Genomic DNA, 24,218 nt, shown 5'->3' with positions numbered 1-24,218 from the left:
TTGTGGTTCAACAGATTAAAAAAAAAATGAAAGGAAAAAAGCTCATGAAACAGGCCCAGATAAAAATGATGGTACCCCTAGAAAACAACCACAAAATAATTTAACAATGGGGCAGTGCTTCTCAATTGTTTCCCCCTATTTTCTCCCCAGGAAGAAAAAAAACATTTTGCGCCCCCTCAACTCCAAGCCGTAACTATAATTAAATAGCGTCATTTGTCTATCAAATTATTATAAGTCCACCCCTACATGACATTGTATCCTTAATAACAACAAAGACAATTAAAAAAATAAAGAAAGAAAATATGTGACCTTACAAAGAAGTGTGCAACAGAAAAGATTTTCATCGATTTGCCTGGGGGGAACAAATCCTTATTTAAACAGTAAACATTGTTTGAGTGACTGAACCATTTGATAGTGAAAAAATATATACAAATCAACAACATTAACTCAGGACTACAATACATAAAACACTTCAACCTACAGATAAAAATAAAACATTTCAGCTGAATTTTGTTTTCCAAATCAAATTGAAGAAGTCAGGTTTAATGCCCACAATGAGCACATTTTGCAGTACACAGCTTTTCGAAGACAACAGAGCTAAACGCTGGCTTTTACCTCGTTCAGTTGCTAGTTTAGCAATATGGCTTTAGCCTAGCCCATTATTAGCGTATTTCTACCAAAGCAAAGCCAGCACGTTGTTGGCGAGTGTTTCCATTACAGCTGAATGGGTCGGAAGTGGACCGTGCGAAGCTGCTCGCGGCCCTACACCTACGTTGGGTCAGAGCGAGCTCAGAGTGAGCCCAGGACATGACGTCAAACACCACGGCAGTTGATTGGGCGGTCGGTCCTGTGATGCCATCACCGTTTGGGGGCGTGATTTGTGAAAGGTCAATTGCAGTTACTGTTCTATTCTATTTTTGGTCTCTTTATGGACCTTGGAAATCATTACATACCCCTCCATTCACTGATGCAATCGTTCGATGCAATTAGATCCCCTTGGTTGCCATTCATGTTCTTGGTGGACCATATCATTATTCAGAGGTTTTCTTTCTGCTCAGATAGAAACAGGGGAACCAATACTCAACAAACCAGTATTGTAATGGTTATTCTAAAAGGCAAATGAAACGGATGTCTATTCCCATTTGGAAGAGACATTTCTGCATTCCATTGTACCCTGCAACCACAGCAGGACAGACATCCAGCATAAAATGGATTAAGACAAATCTATCCCCAAGTACACAGCAGGTTGATCCTGTGGCGTTACTGGATCTCATTATTGCTCTCTAAACCCATTAGCTTGTATTTAATGTGAAAACTGTACTGCGTTCGAGACTCACTTGTAAGCTGTATTCATACACTTATGTGAAACTATTATTAAAGACTCAACAAATGTAAACCCAAAAAAATTAAGCCCCTTATTAAATTACTCATATACAAATATCTAGGTCTGTGGAGTGCCTGCAGTCTTAAGTACAGTATTTTTTTTGTTATCTGCACGGACCGATACAGAGTCCACATCACAGCAGGCGCTGTACCAATTCGCCTGTCGATCTCTCGCTCCATCCTGCCCTCACTCATGAACAAGACCCCAAAATAATCAAACTACTCCACTTTGGGCAGGATGTCATTCCCGACCCAGAAAAGGGCACACTACCCTTTTGCTGGGGGGCATGCCCACACCTGCTCTGCGCCTTTCACTGTGAGCAACCCCAAAGTGAAAAAGAGTCCAACCCCTCTCGAGAAGACTGTGGCTGTGTGTGGAGGCTCCAGATGGGGTCCCGATGACGCACTTTCAGGTGAAGGAAATCGAAATCCAAAGTATTTGTACGTTACAAAGGGTTTGAGAGCCGTGCTTTATCTGGTCCTTCACCTATGAATTGTTTGCCATGGGTGACCCTTTGGGGTGGTTTTCATATGCAACATAAGGTCATTCTTGACTTTGAATGGGGATGTCAAACTCAACTTATTTGGTGCAGCGGCATCAAGTATTCCCCCAAAAATTGTTTTTCAAGTGTTCCAAAACTAATCAAATTTTCTCAAATGTTCAAACAGATCAGATCTTCAGAACATGAACAAGATTGGCAATTGCTCTCGCTCATCTCCCTGGTACCTTGCATACTCCTCAGCGTGTCGTTTGAGTAATGATGTCTGATATCTTGAGCACGGCAACATCGCTCATCGAGGGATTTCCCGTTGTTTGGATTATCGACACCATCAATTTCAGTGGGATGACTCAACTCATGTTCTGGAAACATTTAGGTTTCAGTTAAGATATCAAATTACTGATTTATATCCAACAAAAACAATTGAGGACCCATCCGAAGATTTTTTTTTTTTTTGCTGCCTACTTATTCGAATCCAGCCATGTCATACGGTAATCAGTCAAACAGATAACCAGACATAGACATTTTTAGAAAAAGTTAATGGTTTGTAACCCCATAACAAAATTACTATGTGTACTGAGTCATCAGTGCATTGTGTGATGAGCTCAGTCAGTTACTTCTGGATTTATACATTCATATATTACTAATATTATCATGTTAAGAAAGGGCCGTGCACTGACACCTTATTTCAAGGTATCTGTACTCGTGACGGCGGCTGATACCAGTATTGGCCACCCCTTGTGGTCGTTTTACGATCAGGTACTACTAATTAAAAGAAAAGAAAATTGACATACAGTATAATTTAATGCAATTTTAAGGTAAAATGTATTGGGATATCCCATATATTTGTACTGGAATTTGTCATTAGCCAAGTTAACATAAGAAAGCGCAATAATATTTGTTCGGCCCTTGATGAAATTACATTTGTTGGGTGACTGAAAAATGTGTCGGCTATCTACTAGCAACTTGTCATCATATTAAGGTTTACTTTCGGCTACTATCGCTTTAAAGGCAATACAATTAAACTGGTGAGGTGAGACAAATATTAAGCAATTTCAATAAGACTTGAAAACAGTATATTGTCAATTTGTGCAATATTTTTCACAATTGATTGAAACAACTGCCATATCTATTTTTTTTTTTTAATGATCTATATATATTTTGGGGGTTGGGGGGGGGGCTTTATCAATCAAATGTACTAGTGGTATCGGTACTTGGTATCGGTGACTACTCAATAGTTGAGTAATCATATTGGTATCGGTCTGAAAAAAGTGGTATCAAACATCTGTAATTATTTTATTGTTTACGTATGTATTTATTAAATACATTTATGCATTTATTAAATACATATGTTTTAATAAATACACACTTAAATTAAATGTATTTATTATTAAATACATATATAAATAATAAAATAATTATAGATGTTTGATACCACTTTTTTCATATTGATACCAGTACGACTACTCAACTTTTGAGTAGTCACCGATACCACTAGTACTTAAAGTAATTATTAATGTCTATCTTTCATGTTCAAAATAAACATTAATTTATTCACTCATACAATGCAGAGTTAGTAAATAATGTAATGTTAAATGTCAATATATTGTTAGACACATTACAGTTATTCAGAAAGTTAGTGAGCAAATATCTACTTAATTACTGTATAGTATGGTCCTAACTTTAATCTTGAGATATTTATTCAGTGGAAACCACTGCCCAGTGAACCAAGTTGTTTAACTCTCGCCTGTCTGCCTGTTGGCCTCCCACGCCCAGTCAAAGGAAATAGTCCTGATATAAAGGTAAGCCGCTGGTGCACGTCATATCTGAGTAGACTGCGTATAAAAGGTCCCATGGAAGTTCAAGTTTCATTCAAACATTTACAGGTTCAGCATGACTTGGTTCAGCATGCAAATGGTAGATGTCGCTGTACTTGGTTCTGCTGCATTTCCAAATCATGCCCGTGATGCTTTCATTTTGTGTGTGTTTGTTTTACTGTAGATGTTTTGGCTGATGGTCATCACCGATCGGAGGTCCTTGTCCTCTGCAGCTGCAGAGAGAGTTAGTTGCATCAACCAGCAGCAATTGTATTGTCGTATTGTCAAATTTTGGAGATTCTACTGAAACAAGCTGAACATTTCCAAAAACCTGCTGTCTCTGAAAGATGTGCAGCGACCACAGTCATGTGCACTGACGCTCCAAGAAATGAAGGGAGACATCAACAATTGCTCTTTGTCTCCATGGACCAGTAAAAGTTTTAACTAGGGGTGTCGGGCGATTAAAATTTGTAATCTTAATTAATCACATGAATTCAATAGTTAAAGTAACCGTAAACATTTCTTGACAATAATATGTTATATGCAGTGAAGTTCAAGTTATTTTTTAAAAGTAAAGAGTTATAGTTACTTCTCTAAAAAAGTAACTAATTACTTTATTAGTTAAGTAACTATGTTAAGTTACTTTACTTTGCTAATTTTGACACCCCTAGTTTTAACGAAAGTACATTCCAGGGGCGGAGCCAGGGCTGGACTGGGACTCATTTTCAGCCCTGGAGTTTCATGGCTCAGACCGGCCCACTTTAGTTTACAGTGTTTTAGTGAAGATGTATATTTCTGTATTAATGTATCAATCTAATATAGATGAAACATTTGAATAAGTAACAAAGGTCAATAGTTATGTTGTATATGATCAAAAATGTAAATAATTTACAAGATCACAATCACTAAGTCTGAACAATTATGAAAACATAAATAAAATCAAGAGTGCTAAAGAAATTGATTTGACCACCTGTCATATTCTCTAAACATAAAGCCTAAATAAGGAGATAATAAGTCAAGGTACAAGACAAATTTGATATTATTCAAGAGCTCAAATAATGAACTGCAATCACACTTTAACTTCCTTGTGCTGGAATGGGCTTGAACTACTATTAGCAAGGAAGGGCGAGGTTTCCAAAATTGGGTACAAAATGCAAAAGTTAGTTTCAGTCACATTTAAAAACTAGTCATTTCTATATTTGTTTTCAATTTAATTATTTTTTCATCCCCAAAAGCAGGTTAAGCCTGCTATTTATCTGTTCCTTCTCGTGGGGCAGAATGTTTTTTTTCCCTCTCTCAATGTAACCTACTGTTCCCAACAAATACAAATACCACAACATTAAATGACTAATAGAAAAATGAACAGCCAAACATGCAATTGGACCACTATTTACACATTATTTTGCTTGTTTTTGTTTTTGTGTTGCTTACTGTCATCTCCATCAGGCACACGCACTTCTATAGGGCTCTGCAATGATTTATACATTTGAGTCAGGGCACATTTGGGTGTTTTTTTTGAGTATTGCCTTTTTTCAGGCTTTTCTGCTATCTGACATGACTTTTATTGTATTTTATATTACAAGTGTCTTGGCTGTAGTGTCGTCCAGCGAGCCGGCTGGAGGGGGAGAGGGAAAGTGACGCTTTTCTGCTATCCGACTTTCTTTACTTTTGAGAGTCCGGACACTCAGTGTATTGTTTAATTAGTTTGGCTGTGTGTCGTCCTGCGGAGACAGAGTGAGCAGAGAGCTCACAGCCGTCACGGGAGAGGGAGCGAGAGAGAGCTTGGCGCTTGCTTCAAAAATGAGTATGATCCATTCTGCACAAAATAGCGGCCAAAAGGTCCATAATCCAAGAGGAAAAAAGCACTTCAATTGCTGCTTTTTTAAACGAATTTGCGGCCCGAGATAAACAGCGCCGCCTGGCGGCCAACCGGGAAGAATGCCGATGGTCCCGTCCCGCCTTCTCAGTCCGGGCCTGGGCGGATCCATCATTTTCAGACAACTTTTATTGCACAATCATGTGCTCACATGAAACTTTTTCTCTGCATGGGAATGATTATGGAGATTAGGCCCACTGCTACACGTGGGCGGAAGTGCAAGCACGGCTCGCTCACAGACACATTTTCAGAAAAAGGCCACAATTTCACTTAATTTGCCTGAGATGTTTTTCATTAATGACAAAGATATTTTTTTGTCCATCTAGCCATTGGTGTATTGTATAGTGACAGGCAGAACACTTAAGTGCCATCAGATGGCAGAAGGTACAATAAACCTGTGGTCATCATGGCTTACTGCAAGTATTTCAGCTTTGAGTTCATTAAAGCAGTCCCTGATTTTCCAGTGACAGTCTACTTGTGAGTGCGACAAGATTGTTCAGTATTCGTAAGATTTTTTTTGGGTGGTCTGCCGTTAAATATTTTTTTTCTGTAAAATAGTTGCTTGGGTTATACTAGAGAGCCAACAATTTGTGTACAAACAATTAAAACTCAATTTATATAATACTATTCCCCCTTTAATTAAGATAATATGTACAGTATGCTGAGAGAATAATTCTTATAGTAACTACGTGGTGTTCATCCAACCGTGGGATTTGCCCACCTGCCTAGACTTGCATATGAACGTAAAGGGGGAATTCGCAGAAGAGAGAAAAAAAAGTTTTCTTTCTTTGGGTATTTTGCTAAACTAGCGTAGATAGAAGAGGCTGTTTGCCTTTTTGTGCGCCGCTTTGTAATGGAACGCGGCTGACTGAATCCATGTCCAGAAAGTAAAAACCCTGCCACAGTTTGGCTTTAGCTCCTGATGCTAGCTAGCTCCCTAAAAGGTAAACAAGCACTATGGGAGTTAGCTAGGGAGCTAGCAAGCACCTGAGGCTAAAGCCAAACTGTGGCAGGGTTTTTACTTTCTGGACCTGGATTTGCCACCTCTGCTTTCAATGGGAAATATTTTTCTAGGCTCCTTCCTGTTCCAACATAACTGGGCACCAATGCTCAAAGCAAGGTCCATAAAGACATGGATGAGAGAGATTAGTGTTGATGAACTTGGGTGGCCTGCACAAAGTCTTGACCTCAACCTGATAGAACAACTTTGAGACGAATTAAAACAGAGACTGAAGAGCCAGGTTTTTTTGTCCAACATCAGTCTGTGACCTTACAAATGCACTTCTGGAGGAATGGTAAAAAAAATCCCATAACACACTCCTCAACAAATGAAAAAAATGTTTGTATTAAAATTTGGGGTGTCACTTCTTTGAACTTTAGACGAGTCAAGGCAGGTGAGCAAATACTTGTAGCATTAAATGTATGACTTACAGTAGATACTGTAACTATTGAGATGTGTTGTATATAGTACATTGAGTGGGTAAACCAATCCTTTAGAAATCACTTACCAGTAAATACATTTTGACATGACCTTCCATATGTATTTTGTGGGCCTTTCAGACTCCACCGTGATGACTGCAGGTACACGCACAAGATTGTGTTTGCAGGGTACCTTTGTCAGGGCTGCATCGTCAACCAGCGAGAAGAGCTGAGTTACAATTCTGTGCCTGTTTTTGCACCGCTGATGGCTCTGAGAACAGTTCAGTGCCCATTTGAGCCAAACAAATATATTCTCAAAAAATATCTCATCAAAATCCCGGTGGCTTGCACATGTGTCGTTCCCAAGTACATCACATAATATATGTGTACAGGAATTTGTCATTAGGCAAGTTCACATAAAAAAACACTTTTTTTTGGTCCTTGATGAAATGACATCAGTTGTTGTGTGACTTTGTGAATTTATCGGTTATCTACTAGCATCTTGTCAGCAGATTAAGGTTTACTTTTGGCTACTATTGTTTCAAATTAAAGACAATACAAACTGGTGAGATGAAACAGATTTAAAGCAATTTTAAAAAGCCTTGTTAATCATATATTGTCCGTCAAATTAATCCACTATTTTTCACAATTGATTAAAACGACCATGTCTCTGAGGTGCAATTCAAATGCACATGTAAGAATATGTTTCACTTATACCGGGAAATAGCTTTGGATTATTTTCCTATGGGATTTAATTGATTCTGTAGTAATTAACTTTTTAATTTTAATTTTTTAATTTAACATTTTTTTTACCTTTCGTCTACAGTTTATTAGCAAATGTTTACATGCTAACAAAACACGATGGTGCACATTTTTGTTGTGACAGTGACAATAAAGTTCTACTCTATTCTAAGTGTGAAAGAAACAACTTTTTTAAAGGAATTTTATCAACATTTGTAGGTAGATATTGATATGGAAATTATTATTTGTATTTTATTTTCCTTATAGCCATTTCAGTCGTCACATATGTGCTTGGAAAAGTTGGTCAATACAACCATCTATTAAAATGGGATTTTTCCACAAGGTGGCAGTATTTAGCTTTGGATTTTGCCTTTTTGAAGACACCAACTGAAAAGCGGTGATACACTTTTTCAACCGCTTATGCAGCCAGCAATATACCATTATCTTTCAAATACTGGTATCTTTTTACATTTTTATTTACTAACCTTATCGATACGTGTGTTTAGATATTTTGAAACAGCATAATTAATTTAGTTTTGATAAATGAGCTACAAAGAGAGCAGTGGATGAACATGTATAAGCATGAAAAGCACGACTAAAAAGTGTTGTCCAGTAAGATATATGCATAAACAATACTAATTTAAGAGCTGTTTTTTTTTATTAACGAAGATAACGTACCAACGATCAATTGCTTTATTGCAGCACTCCACCCTCATGTGATGCAAACGAAACATGTAGCGTCTTGTAGCCACATGCAGATCGTTCCACAGATAACAGAAGAACGGCTTGCCTACTTGAAGAAAAAAACAACTGATATTGTCAGCAATTTGTAAAATTCTCACCTTGGATTTGACTTTTAAGAGGAAGGATGTTCATGTACAGAATATAGTCTACTGTACACTGTCAACATGAAGATACTTCCCTGCTAGACAGTGGTTGTAAAACGCTGACAGTCATAACAGCATGTGTCGCCTTAATGCCTTCCATACATACAAGCTGGAGACGAGTTGAAACACATCTTTGAATCGCTGGCGGAAGGTTACAATGCTTGTCATGTTGTGAGTGTTTTAAGAGTGTCCTCCACTATGAGTGCTGTACCTACATGTAATAACATAGGCCATGTACTTTTATTGTAGACATTGGTGTATCTTTTGTAAATAGCTACCCAAAATGTTATGATGTAAAGCTTGAAACACCACATTTTAACCAAGGTATTGTCACAGTAACTATTTGCTTCACTGAAGAGGAGACCTGACGAATGAATAAAAAATTTGATAAAACGGTCATACTTGCTTATTGGTCATTTGTATATTTCAATTTAATTGTTTCATTCATACTTTGACAGATCAGCAGGGCTTCCCTGCTTGTTGTAAATCGTTCCAAACCCACATGAGATCTGTATGTTCATCTAAGGTGGTGGCAACAAGTTTGGAATAAGCACAACGATTGTATTGCACAGGAATGACCTGGAAGTAATTCCAATCTGGAGGGTCTGTGGGAGGGATGCCCAAGTATTCCATACACAACCCCAAGTACACATCTTCAATGTAAATGGCTTTGACGTGTCTGGAAGCTTCCACAAGCTTTTTTGGCAGGTCCAAAGACAGAACATAGCCCAAGCCCAGAGCATAACGTGGGTACTGAGCTTTGGGGTAAACATCCATTGGGAGATACCACTTGGACTTAGGATTTCTCAGGACTGCTGCATGTATGGCCACAAGTCCAGTCATGTAGTTTGTTTTTGGTGCACTTGACAACATGGTAATGAGATTTGGCACGTTGAGGTACATGTCAGAATCAATCTTCATGGCGTAAGGGGCGCTGGAGCAGTAGGAGCTGAGCCAGTCGAGCATCACCATGGTTTTGATGGTCAGGTTAGTGTAGCAGTCCAGGAAATTGCTCTGGATCAGGTCTCCGTGCTCCTTGCTCTCTTGCTGCAACTGTTCGTCGAGCTGCTCAACAGGTTTGCCAGTGTGCAGCCCCAGCAGAAAGAATACGCTGAGCGTCTTCCCCAACACCACAGTTTGCCCTCCCCAGGTGCTGCGGATAACGTCTCGATGACGTCTGTTGTTTGGCGCCACAGGAACCATCATGACCACAAAAGGTTTCTGCTCTTCACATTTGTTGGGCTCATTCACAATAAAGTGATACTCAGCAGGGTAAGCTACAAAATATGGACTTCGACGTGCAGCCACCAACTGGTTTTTAATAATGTGACTTCCTTCACTTGTTTGTCCAGCTTTTATGGCCTGTGTCTTAGTTGCCGGAACTTTAATAGACGGAGAAATGTTCCAATCAACTTCTATGAAAGACATTTTGCCAATGCTTAGACTTTTCAGGCCAGACCACCATTTTGTTGCATTATATTGCATCCACCATTCAGGTCTCCAGTTACTTGCACTGTTCTCTATATTTGCACTGAAATAAAACAAAACTGTTGCCAGTGCCAATATGAAGAACAGGCAGCGAGTTCGTGTCGCACTGCACCATCTCCTATGTTGGCCGCCATCTGACATTCCCTGGCTGAGGGATGAGAGAGACAATATGAAAACACATCACACACATCATATCGTTTTTAGTGCACTACTAAAGCAAGTATGTCTACACTGTAAAATAAATAAATACAAAATCCTAAAATAACAGAATTTTGATGTTTATTTTATTTGACAGATTTTTTCTATCTTTTTAAAACATCATTTAATTTTTAATAATAGACTAATATACTGAATGTAAAATAACATGAAATCACTGTAACCGTGAAAACACACAATATTTCTGTTCTTTTATCCCACAAAAACACATTAGAAAATACATATATTTATTGTTAAAATATGTTCACAAATGAATCTTAATTTCACAAATATTTGTCAGTTTCTTTTAGGGAGTAAATTGTAAAATGCAACTTTAAAACTCTGGGGGAAAAAAGAAAACATTTAAAACTTCTGAGAAATTAAATAATAATAAAAAAATCTAATTTTACTATAAATTATTTGTTAACTGACTAATGTTTTTTTTGTTGTGTGTTGAAAATAACTACAATTCCTGTAATGTCCTAGATGGTAACATTCATTGACATTGTATTAAAATTTACTTGGCACATCTAAAGAGACACACGGAAAGGGGAAAGCTTGAGAGGGTGAATGATATGCAAAGCAAAGAATAGGACTTTGGGATGTTGCTTGCTCTGCTTTGGGGAAATCAGCACTACCAACTAAGCACACATTTCATGTCATCTAAAATTACACACCAAGAAAGGTCGTCTGGTATCCCTAAGGTTGTGGGTGTGATCCCCTTTGTGAATGTGTTTAAGAATCCTTGAGCAAGATATTGATTTCCTAATGCTTGGGAGATGAATCAAATTGTTTTTGTGTGTGTCATAAACTGTTATATTACATCAAACACCAATTATTATAAAACCTCTTTCCATAAAATCATGTCATTATAAACAACTAATAACAGCACATTTCTGTAATTTGAAGCATTGCTATTCGTATTACAATGTTTATCTATACTGTATTTCTAAGTAATTTAATTGATAATGTAAAAATGTTTTTAATGTTTAATTAGAAACATTTTTACATTAACTGAAAATAAGGCAACTTTTTTTGAAATTACAATTGCAAACTGTATTTTAATTATGAAAAAATATATATTTTTAAGTAAGAATTAGTTTCTGTAATTTCACTGAATTTTTTGGGGCGCCCCAACTGACGGAAATTTACCTTTAAAAAAAAAATACTTTTAAAAACTTTTTTTTCCGGTGTACTTTATGTTTCTTGCTAAATGGATTTTTATTTTTTAAGACAATTTGTGCAAAAAATAAATAAATCTTCACTTATCTAATTTATTACAATAATTGTTTTCCCCCACACCGAAACCTGTCTTCCCATAAATTAAGCAGTAGTTTAAATATTTAGCTATCACTATTGTCTATGACTTCTCACTACAAATTGAATTTTAAATACATAAGCAATTGTGTATATAGTAATATGAATAGGACACTGTAAACCCGAACATTCAAAATAATCAAATGGATTAAGTACACAGTTTATAAAAACTACTACTAACTTAACTTTTTAAAATTGGTGTAACTTTGTATGCTTTTATGAGTAATTGTACTAATAATGTTTGATTGAATTGAACTATACTAGTTTTTGGTTAACTTCAAAACATTAATTAGCTTTGCTAACTTATTCATGTTAACAGTGTACATTTAAATGATCTTTGCAGTCACAACGGCACGTGATAACAATGAGTTTAAAATCCCTGCTATAAATGAAGACTTTGATTAGTGGTTGGTATGATAATTGCCATGACATATGTCACGAGCACAGCCTATATTACGATGTCAGCATTGTGTTTACATTACAGCATCATTTTTCACTTACTGTTTGAGATCACACATTACATCAAACTTGTCCTCTTGTACATCCCAATTTGATTCATTCTCAAGGTTCATAAATATACAAAACAACAATCACATTGCGATAATAACGTGTACACACCTTTTTCCACATGTGGCAAAGTCACTCTCGAGCATTTTATGCTCTCCTCACAATGAAGGTGTTTCTTTATGCATTCCAAAAGGTGAGAAAAACTTTGCTGAAAGTTAAAACAGGAAGATGTAAAATGTGTGAACGGTTCTTTCAGCGAGGCTGCTGACAGTGAACCGTATCGACCAAGTATCCACAGAAAGCATTCCCTCCGTCTGTGTGACTCACTCTAGATTAGGTAACCTCCGCACGTCTTGTTAACCTGGCAGTGAAGCCACACCTTTGTTTGCTCCATCTTTTTTTTCTTTCTTTTTTCTTGCTGCATTTGCATTGCCTTTGCTGATAGAATTTTTTTTTTGAAGTCCACTTCCCATGGTTAAACTGTTACTTGAACAACAGTATCTACTAGGGATGTAACAATAATGGCAATATCTTTATATTAAAATTACCACAGTATTGTTGTCATCACGTCGCAATATTAAAAGCAGCACATATGTTAAAAAGAAGAGGTTGTACTCCATTTGTGCAGTTCCAGCACCCTCTGGTGGCAAATTTATTATTTCGGTGTAATTTTAATTAAGTATGTTTTGGCCACCGCAGAGGTTATCGCTCTAATAAATCAGTCATACCAGCAAGTCCGTCAAAAAAAGCATTACTGTACTTTTGGCCCGCTTCAGCCAAACACAAGATTTTGAACTACATAGATCATGATGCTTTGCTCCGCTGAGTCAATAGGATAGGAGCACACGACATGGCCAAGCCTATTTCTCCGTCATTACTATTATTATATACAAAAACACAAACAGTGGTACTTTAACTTTTAACTTTAACAATATTGTGCTTTCCCCCCCCAATATGAGCTTTTTAAATTGAATTGAATTTATTTATTTTGCAATATTGTGACAGTATCGTGAGCTATATCACCAACCTACCCTCAATACTGGGATAATTACTGTATGGTGAGGCTCATATCGTGATATTTATCATATCGTGATGTTTGGATATCGTTACATCCATAGTATCATACCACATCATAATGCATATTATTCCATGTATCAAGTAATGAATAATAATTTGAACCCTAACCTCAACGCGCTTACTGCAATTAGCAACTCTCTACATAGACATAACAAGAGGAACAGATAAGAGGAACCAATATTTTTTCCAAACCTAAATACAGAACAAAACAAAAGGAACGATGTATTTCAACTCAAAGTGTCAGTTTGTGGAACAATCTGGATTGTAAAACTAAATAATCTCAGTCTATTTGTATTTCTAAAAAATGTATAAAAGCACAATTACTGGAAAAAAATATTTAGCATATGGTCATGCTATTGAATTATTTTGTTTAATTGTTACTTTGAAAGCATCTTGACTGTTTGCTGTCATTTATTTTGTGTTGATCTTTTTTTTTGTTGATTACGGGTCCGATATTACAAGTTTTACTTCTTTCTGTCCCCTTTCATTTCTTTTTTCTTTTCAAGAATGAAAGAATGAAACACCAGGAATAAAAACATCACCGGGAAGGCTTAAAACAACCAGTTTAAGCATTGTCACAAATCACACATCACAAATCTTTATGTAATCAGCTTGATGCTCACCTCAAATTAAAAGCGGAAGTATTTACAGTATACTTATGATTTGGCTGACTGGATTCAACGTCCTGTTTGTGGGTGAAGTTAGGGTACTATTTTGTTTTTATGTGTGTGTTTTTTTTCTTTTGTCATTGTTGTCTTGTTTTCTTTTGTCTTGGTATGTATTTAAATGTCCTGAGCCCACACCCACTAAGTGTTGAAGCCACTTGGGTTGCCTTCATGGTGGTTAATATGTATGTAATTGTTGTATTTTATGTGAATAAATTGAAGAAAAATATCATATTGTGCAAACTAACATGGGTAAACACCTCCGGATGGATGCAAGTTGTAGAATTAAAAGACTTCCCTGTCTATGACGTGCTCACTGACTCTCAGCATGTAGTGCAAATGTGACCATAAAATGTCCTATGTCAATAATGAGCCTGGTACCAAGTTAAATGACATGGATGGCCATTTAAAATGCATACAATTCAAGACAGTATTTGTTTGCTACTATTACAATGTGTTTACGATGAATGAAGGTTAATCTAACTGTAAGCTACTGGTTTGGGGAAGCATATTTACATTATTCACAAATTTCCTCTGGATGTGTTTTATTTCCTTTTATCTTTAATCCATTTTTATTGTTTTCTCGTTTTAATTAGGTAAAAAAAAATCAATAATTGTCAATATTGACTGACAATACTGTCTGTATATTATTGTGATATGTTTTGTTTTACTGCCATCTCGTCCATCTTTAGCCAGAAGTAAAAACAGGAATGCCTTCAAGCAGGGAGAATGAGAGAGAAAGGTTGGATAGGGAGGGAAAATTAAGATTACAGTTCTATTTTTTCAGGGAGCTAGTGGACTGAAACTAACCATTCATTTTCAATATTTTTTTTTCACATTGTTATATTTTTTTGTGGGGGATCTATTTTGTTCCTGATTTGGGGGGACGGAACTACACTATTGTAAAATGAGCGCGAGTAGCGGAAGGATACATTGAAAAAGGAGGGGGAAGCGTTTTGACGTTTGTGGTGACTGTCACCGGAGAACGATGCAAGGCAATAAAGTTGTGCTGGAGCTATTCCCTCTACGAATGCTGTTTCTTTTTCCCGCGGAGTAATCCACATACACTCTTGTCTTCCCGAAGATACAGTGTTAAAGTAATACACAGTAAATGTGCTTTGACTTATCGTCAGTATTCAAGCAGTAACATTTTGGACTAACTGGACAATATTTAGAGACTTGTAGATTATGTTCAAGAAAGACAACAATCCAGCCTAGAGGTCACAAAAGTCTCAATTTGTGAATCAGTCACTGAATTTCTCTTCCGTTTTTACTCCAGCACTGTACTTTGACCCCAAAAAGGGTTAATGAGTGTATTAAAATGACCAGTCTTTGGTGTGTGTCAATTTACTTTCAGCAGTGGAGCGTGTGTGTTTATCAACATTCTGCTCTGCATAACGTATCATTGACTATCTACAACAATCACTCTCTGTTTGTACAATGTTTATTGGGGAGTTGTTATTTGCAAAGCAGTAAAATGTTATGATATAAAACTGGTTGGAAACTGGTGGGGAACTGATGAGTTATTAACATTGTTTTTTAGTTTTAAATTATATTTTAGCCGTTTATAATTTAGTTAACTCAGTATGGCTGTATGAATAGACCTGTATTCTTATCTGTGTTACTTTCATGAGAAAGAGCAACGGGTCTGTCTATTCATTCCGTAATCAGAGGGAGGTTCCGGGGAAGGGAGTCAGGCTTATTATTATTGTATTCTTTTAATCTGATTTATATCCATGGGAACGGATTCTCTTGTATCCAGTTGTAACCAGGTGTGTTGTGGGCTGACCTTTTTCTGAACCCTTTTTGTGAATAAATAACGATGTGAGCTGGAGAGAGGGAGCCACATCAGAACAGAGACATCGCTTGGATGAATTTGTCAATGTGGACCAGAAGCTTCTGGTAATAAAAACCTTTGCAAAGGAACTCCTTCAACAGAATCTCACCATTCAGTTAATTGAACACGCAAAGAGTACAATACTTAAAATTATCTACTCTAACAAATGGTGACCGCCGACGCTGAATTATAACGAATGGTCTCCTCCGTTGAACCAAACGGAAGGTGTTATTCTGACATGGAACGAGCTGCGGCGTTCAAAGACGGGCGGAACTTCTAGGCCTAAATAGATAAAGTACGGTAAGTGGAGATCTTTATCCACGTAGAAGAAGTTTTGTCTGTCTGGTCCGCTGCAGCTGGTTTTTTCGTCTTCCAAAATTGTCTAAATTTTAAAAGAGATCTGTGTGAACGAGTGTAGTTTGATGTCGTTCTATTGTGAGTTGTGATAATTCCGACGATATTGAACTAAACACGTCGTGGAGTGGTGCATTTGAAGGTGACGTAATGCAGACTCGAAGTGATGAAGCTTTTTTTGTACAGGAAGAAATAGCGGTTAATTTTTTGATTTGTTTTGTTTTTCGTCAACGCTATGAAGAATCCTTAGACCATAATATATATTGAAGATTATGGTATGCGCTCTGCTTTTTAAGCAGTTTTGGCCGATTTGGGGACGAGTATCATATTTGTTCATGGCTCTTATTGAAAAAGTCCTATTTACACGTAATATGTTTTTTTTTTTTTTGAAAAAGCGCCTGTTTGAAATTGAACAGAAAGGGGTCCAGGTTGATTACAGCGATGATTGGATTTTGTATCACTGTATTTGCAATCGAGAGATTACGTGATTTATTTTATTTTGTAGGCGCTTCTACGATATGTAGTTTTGAGGTCAGGATTCCCGTTTGAATTCCTTTTGTTCCACGGTTGAATTCGTGAGCGCGTGACAAATTTCTTAAAAAATAAGCGCCTTGCAAAAATTTTGCAATAAAGGGAGAACAGTTTAGCTCAGCGGGATTGGGTAACCGCTGTGTATAAACGAGAGGTCACGTGATTCTTATGTGTGTCTGTGTGTGGCCATATGTGTTAACATATTGAACTATTAATATTGAAAGTGAGACGTCACTGTATTGAATCCGGAAGTAAACATAAAAACTACAAACAAAAATGGAGGCGATTTCGACCCGGATACAGAATGGTTTGTCCTGAATGCGCTTCCGGTTCAGCGAAAAATAAAAGCGTCGATGAACAATGAAAAAACGAACTATGGATCGATTGTATACAAAGCTTTCGCTGGACAAAATGGTATGTCAGACTTTTGTATTTTCTTTGTTGGTAATGGAAAAAGGCTGAATTTGATGCTAAAATGACTCCAGCATTTGTGAAGCAGTTTACGGATGGGTTTTTCAAAGTTACCCGTTTACTGAAATCACCGTATAAAACTGCAGTTTAAATGCTATAAGATTTGTAGACAACGAATTGAAGGAATAACAATATATTTTTTTTATAATGACTGAAGAGTGTGTGCGTATGCATTTGAGTGTGTGACCTAGCTTCTAAAAAAAGGTGGGGGTTTGTAAGTGAGAAGTGTGCATATGGGGATTTTGTTTGTTTTTCTTTAATATTTTAACTAAGTTTGGTGTTGTTTTGTGTGAGATGATATTGTTGTGATAGTGGCGTTTGTTTTATTAATGGGAATATGATAAAATAGGTTTTGCGATTTAGAATGTTAAGATCCCCCCCCCCCCTTCCCCCGTTTCTAGGTTAGAAAAAAAGGTGGGGGCTGAGCTGTGCGCTGTGCGCATAATGTGTCCTCGTAATGGGACTCTTTTTTTGTCAAAATGGTAAGAGAGGAATGATAAACAATATAAAATAAGTAATAGTATTTGACTGAGCTAATAAATCTTTACACTTTAATGATTGATGACGATGGTTAATTTGTTAACTTTCCCTTTTCGGGACAAATGAATAAAGAGTAATGATAAAATAATGGCATTTTGTTTGAGAGTTGATATAATTATGCCTACATCTTTATAGCTGTGGCTGGAAATAAGATAGTTGAATAAAGAGTTATGAATGTTTTTGAAATTGACATGTTGATAATGATTTTTAATATTTGTTTTTTCTCTGAGTGTGTCATTTCAGAAACTGATGTTTGAGTTTCAAGGCAGATGAGGGTTTGATGGCCTTCACTGATTACAAACTGCGAACGGGATGCGCCCCAGCTGCTGATACGTTGTATGGCTAGTAGCTATTTGAAGGGGTATTGAAAAAAAAAAAAAAGAGAAATGAATAAAGAGGCTGTGTTTTTTTTTATGAAACATTTTTGAGAAAGCAGGGAGTGAACTGTCTTGCTATGATCCCATATCCTCAGTCTGGCATTTTTAAAGCATTGTATCAACGAATGTGCATTTTTTGATCAGGTGAGCTCTCAGAAAGACTGTGTGTCATCGGATACACATTGCAGACAGCGTCTGAATGGATGTGGCAGAGATCAAAGGTCTAAAGCCGCAGAGCAACAGTCTTCTCGTCCTGTGCCTAAGAAAAACATGATGTTCAAATTCCTCAATGCCCAGTGACTGTGTATACGCCTCATTCTAGTGACTTCTCCCCTATGGCTGTTTTGCATCCAGAGGAAATCTAAATGCCTGCTCTGAACATTGCTGCCACAACAGCCGCCATGCTGGCCAGGACTGAACATTGACAACAGCTGCCGTCCTGCCTTTTGCTGGGGGTCTGGACAAAGAAAGTTGGTGGTCGGAATGAGATGTGATCCATTCAGTAAAATGCTACATAGTGATATGCAAGGCATTTTTTAATGTGTTGAGTGGGGAACTGTGATCTATAGCAAGATATTTCAGGAAATTGAAAACGACATATGTAAATTTGAAATGAGGGATTGAGAAAATTTATTTCAATCTATAGCCTACTAAATTTTTGCCTATATTTTTGGGAGAATCAGTTTCTGAATTGGTACAATGGGAATTTTATTAATATGTTATAATATGATATATTTTTATTTTCCCCGTGAGGAACTTTTTTGGACTTCGTCCAGCTGCAGCTATAGTATAAAATAAATAATAGAATAAAATGAGTAGTAACAAGTAAAAGACTAACTAAGAGTTTGATGGCTAAATTAGATTTTTTTTTATAGCACTGTGATTTATAAATCCCAGAAATATTTTGTGTGACTTTATCCTCAGCCCCACTAATCTATAAAAGAGGTGAGGTTGATTGGCAGTTTAAATAATTTTTGGGACTCTAGGAGAATTAGAGTAATATGGTTACCTCTATTTTTATGGCCCCAAAGTCATCATATATTAGTGTCTTAAGTTGTATCTGTTTATGTTTAGTTTTATAGTGTTTTGTAGCTCTTTTGTTTATCTCATAGCCTGATTTAGAGGGTTGAGTTATTTATGACGTCTTTTGAGTCATGAGGTCTCTATTTTGTCCTCCCTTTGTCTTGACGTGTTTGAAAAAATCAGTGGATCTTTGTCAAATGAGGGAGTTTATGTTTAAGAATTTAACCAATGTAGACGAGTTAGAAAATTAAAATCAAACTTAAAAACGAAATTAAAAAGGTTGTGGGGTATCGGCCTACACTCCAATTGACAGGATGAGTTTGAAAATGATAATTCATAGTTTGAATATGAAGAAATCTATCAGAGGAAATCGATCGCAAAGTAAGTCTGAAGCAAGCAAGGACAATAATGCATATTCGCCGAATGAAGGTAATTATATTATATTATATCTTTTATCTCAGAATTATATTTGAAAAATGTAATGTTTGGAGCCCAGTGTTTGCAAAAGAGTATAGATAATATGAATATATGTGAGTTTTTCCCAGCATGCCAGGATTCGGCCGGTCATGGGATTCTGGGAAGAGAATAAGAGATATGAAAGGCACAGTTATGCAAATTTAGAACAAATTAAGTCATGGTAAAAAAAAAAAAAACTATTATTGAACAAAACCTATTTGAAAGATAAATATTTACAAGCTCTGTCTTATATTAATGAATGAGCGAATGTCATTCAACTCAATCAAGGGCTGGGCTCTATTTTAATGTCACAAAAATAGATCTTTTCCTGTTCCAACAGCACAGGACCTACGGATCTTAATCAAATAACATTTATTAATCCCAACTAACAAAAACTATCAGGGTTTTTTCCTCCAAATAAAATTTATGTGAGTTTATGAGAAACTAAAAATGAAAAGTTTTTGCACTCAGGAGAACGGCCCCAGGGGGTTGGTGAGGAAATCTTGTGCAGTTCTCTGCACAGAGAAAATGCCACATCTGGTCTACAAGGCTTCCGGAGACGTGCCAGGCTCGGCCATCTCATCAACTGATGCTCTCAGGTTGAAAGGAGAGACAAAATTCCACAACTGGAGCATCAATCTTATCACCTCCGACCTGGAGCCACGTCAGCTGACCCAGTGATCGTTCTGGAGCGGCCGTTCCGGAGCTGCCGTTTGAGGACATCAGTCAACGGATCAAGAGCAAGTGCCTTTTCTTGGGCAATCATTCCTTTGATCAGTCACATTTTGGGCAGAATAATCCCAGGTGACAAATCGAAGAATTTGGGTAGTCTACCCCAAATTCTTAAAGAAGAGACGAACTATTGCGACACTCTTTTCATTAAAAAAAAAAGAAAAAAAGACCTTCAAAGAACTTCATCACAAGATGGCTTCAAAGAACACATATTCGTCTGCCGATACATTGCGACACTTTTTAATGAACAACATTTTATGTTAAGCCTCACATATGCTATGCTTATTCCACTAAAAATCTTTTAAATGTATCAAATTGTTTTTTAATGTCATATGATTGCTAAACTACCTCCTCTTCTGCTAAAGGGATGTTTTAAGGATAATTATTTTTATCACACAACCATTGAAAAAAAAATGTTTTAATGTGTTGAGCTCTCAAGAGCTCAAATGAGGGAATGATGAGTTATTAACATTGTTTTTTAGTTTTAAATTATATTTTAGCCGTTTATAATTTAGTTAACTCAGTATGGCTGTATGAATAGACCTGTATTCTTATCTGTGTTACTTTCATGAGAAAGAGCAACGGGTCTGTCTATTCATTCCGTAATCAGAGGGAGGTTCCGGGGAAGGGAGTCAGGCTTATTATTATTGTATTCTTTTAATCTGATTTATATCCATGGGAACGGATTCTCTTGTATCCAGTTGTAACCAGGTGTGTTGTGGGCTGACCTTTTTCTGAACCCTTTTTGTGAATAAATAACGATGTGAGCTGGAGAGAGGGAGCCACATCAGAACAGAGACATCGCTTGGATGAATTTGTCAATGTGGACCAGAAGCTTCTGGTAATAAAAACCTTTGCAAAGGAACTCCTTCAACAGAATCTCACCATTCAGTTAATTGAACACGCAAAGAGTACAATACTTAAAATTATCTACTCTAACAGAACTTAAATAGTCTCTATTACAAAAATAAAGTAATAAATAAAACTTTAAAGTACAAAAGAATAAAATAATAAAACTGTGGAACAAAAGGTGGTAAATTTGGTAAATAGAAGCTTATCTGCTCATTCAAAAGCATTGTACTTCGGATTGTTGTAATTTTGATAATTTGATTTCAAAATGTGATCAAATATCATTTGACAACTATAACAGTTTGTCTGGTTTGTATGCTAGTCACAGGCAAAACCTTGTAAAGGAAGCATTTGCATTGCCGACTTTTTTTTTTTAACTATTGTCCGGGATGGGACAAGATTTTTGCTGTGTGAGTGGGATAGGACAGGAGTGAAAATCCACTCTCGTGTCACCCTCTAGTGTATGTATATTACCCAAAAAAATCTAGAAATAAGTGAATCACGAAGTATAGCCAGGAAACTTACTACCAGGAACAGGACCGGCATGAAACCAGACAGGCGTAACCAGAATGCGCACAGCAAACAAACAGAAAACAAAGACTGATCCAGCAACATGCTGGGGAGGCAAGGTATTGATTACCAGTACAATTGCGCCCCGCCTGGGTGTGCACCTCCCTGCTCAACTGCACCACCGAGGGGCAACTAACCGGACATACTGCAGTGGTCATCAAACTCATAATTCAGTTTCTCCCAGCCAATATTTTTCAATATTGTAGGGAAAACTAAACTAAGAAAAACACACACATATACATAACCAAGACAGAACCTGACATAAAATTTGTTTTCCTCAACCTTACTATTGCGTCATTCATCCACTTCAGTCAGCCCCACCCTCTTGCTCAGCCTTCTAACTTCATCTTAGTCAATCTTAGTTATCGCTCTGCCTCAAACTCATGTTGCACCAAGGAACATTAAGATCCATACTAGCGTGTTAATGTTTACTGTTTACTGAAGACTTTATCTGTTATGTATAGAATATGGAAGTTGTGAAAGCCCAGTTTTTGTTTTTACTGTGAGAAGCAAAAGAAGTAGGCGGAACAAAAGAACAAGTTAATGAGGTATGCATAGTATGAGGACATACAATATGTCATCAAATAGTCAGTCATGGGAGTCAGGTGGATTGGAACGGGGGATATCATTTCCCTCTGCTCCATCTCACCTGCTCCCAATTTTAATGCACCACACACACACACACACACACACACACACACACTTGTATATACACTGGGTGGGGTCACATTCACAGTGTAGGGGTAAAGTTCGCCAGTCGGCGAGCTGGCGAACTCAGTAACAGGGTTAGCTTTCACTAAGAACGCTGGGCTGACGACCGGGGCCTTTCCTTGCTGCGGGGTCGTGGGGGGAGCAGGGGCTGTGGGCCGGTGGGGTGCCTGGCGGGCCTGCCGTGCCACGTCCTGCTGCGTTGGGTTGGAGGCGGGGGCCGTGTTGGGGTGGGGGACGCTCCTGGCTCCTGGGTTTGCTCTCCGGCCGGTGGCCCCTGCGGGGCCCGGCGGTTGTCCCTTGGCACTGCCGTGGCCTGGGGGGCCCTGAGGTGTTGTGCTTGCTCTGTCCTGGCCGGGGTCGACAGCTCCCCTCTTTGGTGTAGGTTTTCATGCATGCCAGATCCACCACACCAGCATCTATCGAAATTCAAACACAATCTGCTTCTTCCTCTGGTCGTTGAATCGGTGGAGGCTGATGTCTGTGGATCTCACTCTGCTTCATCTATCCTTCCTTCCTTTCCTCAGTCTCTCCTTTGGTCTCTTGAGGTCTCCCTAATTTGTTGGAATTTAGATGTTTCTAGGGTTGGTGAAAGACTCTGGTTGGTAACCCGGTGGGTAATAGGTAATGTCTGGTCGGTGCTGGATTTCACTTTCCTTTCTTTTCTTTGATCCTTCCACTCCTGACAACCTCACGACTCTAGCTGGATTGTGAAGTATTCGGTTTAGGTGAACGGTATGGGATTTTTAATAGGTTTTAGGTGAACTAATGAGTACACACTCACACGCATGCACACATGCACACACACACACACGCACATACTCACCCACATACAAAATAAAAATAAAAAATAAAAAAATAAAAGAGAGAGAGCAATGATGATGACATGTCAAATCGGTACAATTACCAAATGAACTCTTAGAGCTCTTAGAAAAAAATAATAATTGTGAGTCATAATCAGGAAGGGGTAATTACTGCAGTTAACTTGTTTGTCTGGTTTATCATGGCATATAAATAAAGTAGGTACAACTCCTTTTTCAGGCCAGGCCACCATTTAGTTGCATCATGTTTTAACACCATTTAGGTCTCTAATAACCTACTCTCTCTCCCCATGTTTATGCTTGAATAAAACCAAAATGCTGCCTGTACCGATACGAAGAAAAGGCAGCAAGGTCAGCATTTTATGTACATATGAATGAACTTGTTGTGGAGATACAATAAATGATGAGACAAGGAGACAAAAGTAAGTCGCGTCTCTTTTACTCTCAACACAAAACCGATTGTTGCTTCCCCAGCTGTAAAGGCGCTTACCTCCCCTATGGCCATCAAGAGAAAGTTGGTGTGGGCACAACACGAAAGAAGCAGAGTCACATTTGGATATTGAAGGAGGGAAACACACAACAAATAAAATTTTTGTTCCACCTTTTGATAATGGAGGATAGAGTTAAAGAAAACGTCAAGTAGGCCTATTTATCATTTGTATTTATTCCCCCTTGCTGAATTGTAAAGTTAGTGAGAACTATGTCTTCATAATAATAACAACAGCATTTACTTAAATTATATGGCCATTGGAGGTTAACATTGTTGTCATTTGGAGTCTTTGGCATTAAGAAAGGAGACCACGATTGTTAATAATTAAACAATATGCACATTACTATAGCTAATTGCAAGCGGTGTTTGTGATGTTGGGTGTTGGGTGGGGAGTTATGACAAGAATATTTCATGTGACCAACAAAAAATTATCTTAAACAGAAACGTTGGTCTTCTGAAAAGTGTATTCAAGTCACATGCCCTCAACACTTTGTTGGGCCTCCGTTTGCATTAATGACAGCAAGAGAACAATTTAAAATGTGATAGGTGGTATGTAAAATGTCCTCCAATTCTTGACCCACACAATT

The 24,218-nt window shown here is 37.5% G+C and overlaps 2 protein-coding genes across 2 annotated transcripts; one reads left to right on the top strand and one right to left on the bottom strand.

The window, feature by feature from the left end:
• The first annotated feature begins 1,621 nt into the window (after window positions 1-1,621).
• On the top strand, window positions 1,622-7,374 carry LOC147178051 (interleukin-17C-like). Its single transcript, XM_086071412.1, has 4 exons — window positions 1,622-1,796; window positions 4,048-4,131; window positions 5,298-5,334; window positions 7,137-7,374. Exons 1-4 carry the CDS (start codon window positions 1,622-1,624, stop codon window positions 7,372-7,374), a joined length of 534 nt encoding a protein of 177 aa, XP_085927538.1.
• A 1,156-nt stretch (window positions 7,375-8,530) lies between these two features.
• On the bottom strand, window positions 8,531-12,440 carry LOC147178050 (beta-1,3-galactosyltransferase 1). Its single transcript, XM_086071674.1, has 2 exons — window positions 12,242-12,440; window positions 8,531-10,259 (listed from the first exon to the last, which is right to left on the bottom strand). The coding sequence occupies exons 1-2, from the start codon at window positions 12,274-12,276 to the stop codon at window positions 9,083-9,085; spliced, it is 1,212 nt and encodes a 403-aa protein (XP_085927800.1). The 5' UTR covers window positions 12,277-12,440; the 3' UTR covers window positions 8,531-9,082.
• Window positions 12,441-24,218: the final 11,778 nt, after the last annotated feature.

This window comes from Leptonotus elevatus, chromosome 3 (genome assembly GCF_054856555.1).
Source record: "Leptonotus elevatus isolate MCC_2025b chromosome 3, RoL_Lele_1.0, whole genome shotgun sequence".
NCBI lineage: Eukaryota > Metazoa > Chordata > Actinopteri > Syngnathiformes > Syngnathidae > Leptonotus > Leptonotus elevatus.
The sequence above is the reverse complement of the archived record's forward strand: the minus strand, read 5'-3'. Positions and strand labels throughout refer to the sequence as shown.

Excerpts from the sequence above, each read along its gene's own strand:
- LOC147178050 (XM_086071674.1), bottom strand. The coding sequence starts at position 12,276 with ATGCTCGAGAGTGACTTTGCCACATGTGGAAAAAG. Across the intron at positions 10,260-12,241 it reads TTTGCCACATGTGGAAAAAG|CCAGGGAATGTCAGATGGCG; the intron begins GTGTGTACACGT and ends CTCATCCCTCAG.
- LOC147178051 (XM_086071412.1), top strand. The coding sequence starts at position 1,622 with ATGTCATTCCCGACCCAGAAAAGGGCACACTACCCTTTTGCTGGGGGG. Across the intron at positions 1,797-4,047 it reads TCCCGATGACGCACTTTCAG|ATGTGCAGCGACCACAGTCA; the intron begins GTGAAGGAAATC and ends TGTCTCTGAAAG. Across the intron at positions 4,132-5,297 it reads CTCTTTGTCTCCATGGACCA|TGTCGTCCAGCGAGCCGGCT; the intron begins GTAAAAGTTTTA and ends TCTTGGCTGTAG.